Raw genomic sequence first — 5,093 nt, forward strand, 5'->3', positions numbered from 1 at the left:
GGAACTTCCTCGGGTAGTCTTTGCAATGAGCCTTAAAGGACAGGCAAGGCTTAGCCTATGGCATTAAAGACCAGGGCATGGGTGGGGGTGGGGTTGGGGGGCAATGGGGTGATAAGGACACATATGTAATACCTTAATCAGTAAAGAGAAAAAAGAAAATTAAATGAAAAGACCAAGTGATGGTGTGAACAGCAGCTCAGATGTGATGAAGTGCAGGGCAGGTTTAAGAAAAGCAAGTGGACTGTTGGGGCAAAATGTGGAATTTGCATGAGATGGAACGGGAAAGGAGGTTGGCATAAGGCCAAAAGCCTTGACAAGGCTGATGACTATATTATTTGAGGTCACATGATCAAAGCTGTATCTGAAACAAAAGCAAGACTGAACCCAGGATTTTTTGACTACCAACCCCTCTCTGTGGCAGCGTACAGCATAGTCTGGACGCTGGTATAGTCAATAATGATGAACACTTGCATAGCACTTCACCATTACAAACTGCTTTCACCTTCATCATCTGATCTGCTCCTCACAGTAACTCTGCGGCAGGCTCTCCAGTGTGTGTTACATCCATTTACATATGAAAACAGGAAAACCTGTGTCCTGGATTACTTTCTCCCTCTGTCTGAGGGAGGAATTGATTTCTAGGGAGTTGCAGCTTAGATTTCCTGACAAGCAGGTGTGACAGGGAGCTTAGTGTGCAGGAGGTTTCTAGGGAGAGTTCTAGGAATCAGTTCCTGGGAAGGGAAGGGAAGGCAGCAGAAGTGGACAGAGGAAGAGGCAGATCTGCAACACAGTTTCAGGGGAAGTCTGAGTTTACCCTAGGGGAGGTCTGGGATGACCCCGGGAGTAGGGCAAGGGGGCCTGACTTTTACATATCAGGCCTCCCGGGAAGGGGGCGATCCCAGATGAGTCAGCCCTCTTTGGCCCACCAAGGCATTCCAGTTAAGGGCTTCTGTTGGTATCATTTCCAGCAGCTGCCGGGAATGATTCATTCCTGAAGAGGTCTGGTTGCATCCGAGCATCCACCCACACCGCTGGGCAGCCTTGCTGGAAAGCCTTGGAGATAGAGACTTTAGTCTGAATTCCTTATTTTATGGACCAGGAAACTTGGGCCCAGACCGAATGAGCAATTTGTTCAGTATCAAGAAGATCCAGAGCTGAGACAAAAACCAGGTTTCCAAATTCTGGTTTCAATCTCCTTTCCACTGCCTTATACAGTGTCAGGATTGCAGGATAAACAGGCGGATGGAGCAGGGTCGACTAGATAGCAGTCGACTTTCTACCCACCTGCTGAGACCTTGAAAAACAATTTGCTAGACATTTTTTTTCCTTTTGATATAGAGGTGTGATACAATCACAACATATCAGGTAACCTAACTCTCCTCCTACTTTAAGTACAGATGGTCCCTTCTTATGATGGTTAAACTTACTATTATTCAACTTCATGGTGGTGTGAGAGTGATACGCATTTGGTAGAAATCATACTTTGAATTTAGAATTTTCCTCTTTCCCAAAATAGCGATATGCCGTAGGATAATTACTCATGATGCTGGCAGAGGTGTCGAGCAACAGCTCCCAGTCAGCCACACGATCAAAGGGTAAACAACCCATACTCTACAGCAGTGGTTCTCAACCTTCTGGCCCTTTAAATACAGTTCTTCATGTTGTGACCCCAACCATAAGATTATTTTCGTTGCTACTTCATAACTGTAATGTTGCTACTGTTATGAATCGTAATGTAAATATCTGATATGTAGGATGGTCTTAGGCGACCCCTGTGAAAGGGTCGTTTGACTCCCAAAGAGGTTGCGACCCACAAGTTGAGAACCGCTGCTGTACAGTGTTTTTGGATCTTTTGCTTTGTGTTTTCGCATCCCATCACGTCTACAAAACGCCCATCTGGGTCTCCTTTTCTGGTGAGAAGAAGAGGAAGGCCATTGCAGGTACTCCTCGACTTATAATGGGGTTACATCCCTATAATGTAGGTGTTCGGAACACATTTAAAGTAGGGTAGGCTAAGCTATGGTTGTCAGTAGGTTGGGTATAGTAAATGCATTTTCAGCTTATGATATTTTCAACTTACGATTGGCTGATCAGGACATAACTTCCTAAGTCGAGGTGCATCTGTAATACTTAAACTATAGCGAAAAGATACCAAAGTGTTGGAGGAAAATGATCTATCAGAATTGCTCTTTGGTAAAAAAGAAGGAGGAACACATCGTTTCTGCGACTACAGAAGGTAGTCGTGGAAGGTAGAGAAGGCAGGTGAATCTCTGTCTGGCTCAGTAAGCCTGGGCCACACCCTCTAAGGTAGGGATACCTTTTTGAATAACCAGATAACCAAGGCACCGTGTTCTGTGTGCACTTGCACAGGGCAAGGCATTGTGCCAACAATCATGAGGAATGAGACACGTACTTACTCCCTGACCTCCAGAAGTGCACAGTCTTGTGAATGAGACAAGACATTCACCCCAGAAGTTAAATCTATTAGCTCTGAGTGTCAGAATGAATGTTAATAAAGACTAGGAAAGAGGAAAAGACAGCAGCTAAGTTTTATTGCATGCTCACCATATGCCAGGAACTATTCTCATAACCCTGAGGTTGGTATTTTTACGAACTTCGTTTTCAGTTGCGAGAATGGAAGCCTAGTGAGGAGAAGGAATGTGCCCTCCCTCGCACCAAGTAGCTGGCACTAGAGCCTGCATGCAGAACTGCTTCCCCATTCCACCTCTCCATCGATACTGGGGCGCCTGCTGGGTACTGTATGTTGGAGCTGTGAAAAAGACAGCTTCCTCCAATGGGCACTCAGGACAAGCTTATTTCTAGATGTAGAATTTCAGAAACTCCGGCTTTTAGTATGTCCTGCATACCAGTTACCTTCCTACGGAATGAGGTTGTATGTAACCTTGAGCAAGTTATTTAACCTCTCTGTGCCTCAGTTTCTTCAGCTGTAGACTGGAAAAATAATAGTACCCAGGTCGCAGGATTAGAAGAGGTTACTATCCATAAAGTACATGAAACACGGTGTGGCACATGGTAAGCCCTCAATACTTTCCCTGAAGGGTTCCCTGGTAGAAGACTTTATCAGAATTGCACACTTGTAGAAACTTGTTAAGCGATATCGGTAGAGAGGGGAGAAAGAGATCAATCAAAGAATATGTACGCATACCCCGTGGACATAGTAATGTGAAGACCAGGGAGGGGCAGAGATCGAATGGAGAGAGGCAGAGGAGGGGAATGGGAGACATCTATAATAGAGTCAACAATAAAAATTTTAAAAAAGAAAAAGTTAAACGATAAAAAACAGAGAGAGAGAGAAGTCGGTAGATGCAGCGCCCCAGGCTGGATGCTTACTGCTGCTTGTGGCAGGAGAAACCTAGGCTCCCATCCCCACCCGTTTCCTTCCTGTTACAGGAAGACAGGACCACCATGGCTAGTGGGCAGCTTCTGCCAATTCAAGAACAAGAGTTGGCGTGCTAACACAGGTTCCAGTTTCTCCCAGTCTTTTCCCTCTGCACATGTTGCTCATTTATAAGAAAGCACTTTTTGTAAACCACTGTTCAGCCAAAATCCAAACATACAGTAGCTATAGAGTGCTACCTGTACAGGAAACGGAGAGACAAATATTTAACCACCCACCTTCATAATTGTATAAGATGCTATTGCCTGGAGGTGAATTCTGCTATAATAAGAGCCAAATCTTTCTGTTTTTGAATGCCAAAAACTGGTTTTAGGGGAAAGAAATCTGTTTTAATTACTCGGTAGTTCCAAATGTGAGTTCTCTATACTCAGTCCTTTTTTACAAGGGACATAATGGGCTCATCATTAATCTCAAAGTGTGATCTGAGGGTAGGTTCTACTCCACAAACTGTTACCAAGCTGGAAAAAATCAAGAACAGAACTTGAGAGGTAAGCACTTCGAAGTCTCTATAGCAACTTAATATCGCCCCCATGACACCTAAGCCTGTGATCAGTGGTCTCTTCTTATTGAACAGGCTGTCGGTCAGTTTGATTGGTAATCTCACGTGGGGAGTCATATAGGGTGGGGTGGCATACGAGTCTGAAGTAAGACTGCTCTCTAGGTTCGTTTTACATGTGGCATTTTGTTGGATGCACTTGTATCCGTTGGCCCTGCTAATTGGTACATTAGCACTGTTGAACACTGAACTACAAAAGCATTTGTTTTCTTCACCGGTTAGTGCAAACTTACAGTGTTTAAAAAATATGGCACTTAGGAGTATATGGACTCAATTCACATTTGGCCTTTTCATCCCCAACTATTACAAGCATTCACCAGTGATAGATACACTCATGACTTCTTTCATAGCAATGCCATGAAAAACATGCATAAAAGGAGTAGCAGATTATAATCCGTTTCCCGTTGGAGCTTCTCCTTGAGTTCCATGAATCCTCTGTCTGTTTTCATTAGTCCTATCCTACTATTTTTTCAGCCCTGAACATATGGTCTGGTTGTATTTTCATGGTGGGAACTAAACAGGTCTCTTAGCTGATAGCTGACCTGTCTCATTCTTGCTAAAAGGTCTCTTTTTTAAAATAGGAAAATATATTTGTTGATCGATCAAGGATGGCCCCGAAAACTCCAATAAAAAATGAACCAATTGATTTATCGAAGCAAAAAATCTTCACTCCAGAAAGAAACCCCATTACTCCAGTTAAGCTTGTGGACAGACAGCAGACAGAACCATGGACGCCCACAGCGAACCTGAAGATGCTCATTAGTGCTGCCAGCCCCGACATAAGAGATTGGGAGAAGAAAAAGGGACTGTTCAGGCCCATTGAGAACAAGGATGAAGTGTTTACAGACTCTCTGCAGGTAAACAGGCTGTGTCCTAGCAGCTTTGATAGAATTAAAATTTTTTACTTGGTTATTTAAAGAAATCATAGAATTCTCAATTTTTCAGCTAACTATTGAGCCAAAAGTAGTATTAAGCTTAATATCTTTTCTTTATATAGCTGAAATGGAATTCTCACTCTGTATCTCATTTTTCACAATGAATGCTTTCTTTTACTTTTTTTTTTTAACAATTCTTTATTGTTAAAAATATTACATATGTCTCCTTTTCCCCCCATTGACT

At 43.2% G+C, this 5,093-nt stretch overlaps 1 protein-coding gene across 1 annotated transcript in view; it reads left to right on the plus strand.

The window, feature by feature from the left end:
• E2F7 (E2F transcription factor 7) overlaps positions 1-5,093 on the plus strand; it is a 41,940-nt gene that overhangs the window by 4,552 nt on the left and 32,295 nt on the right. Inside the window, exon 3 of the mRNA XM_015561324.1 lies at positions 4,556-4,831. Coding sequence (XP_015416810.1) covers positions 4,556-4,831 — 276 coding nt within the window. The remainder of the gene's footprint in view (positions 1-4,555; positions 4,832-5,093) is intronic.

This window comes from Myotis davidii, unplaced genomic scaffold (genome assembly GCF_000327345.1).
Source record: "Myotis davidii unplaced genomic scaffold, ASM32734v1 scaffold54, whole genome shotgun sequence".
Taxonomy (NCBI): Eukaryota; Metazoa; Chordata; class Mammalia; order Chiroptera; family Vespertilionidae; genus Myotis; species Myotis davidii.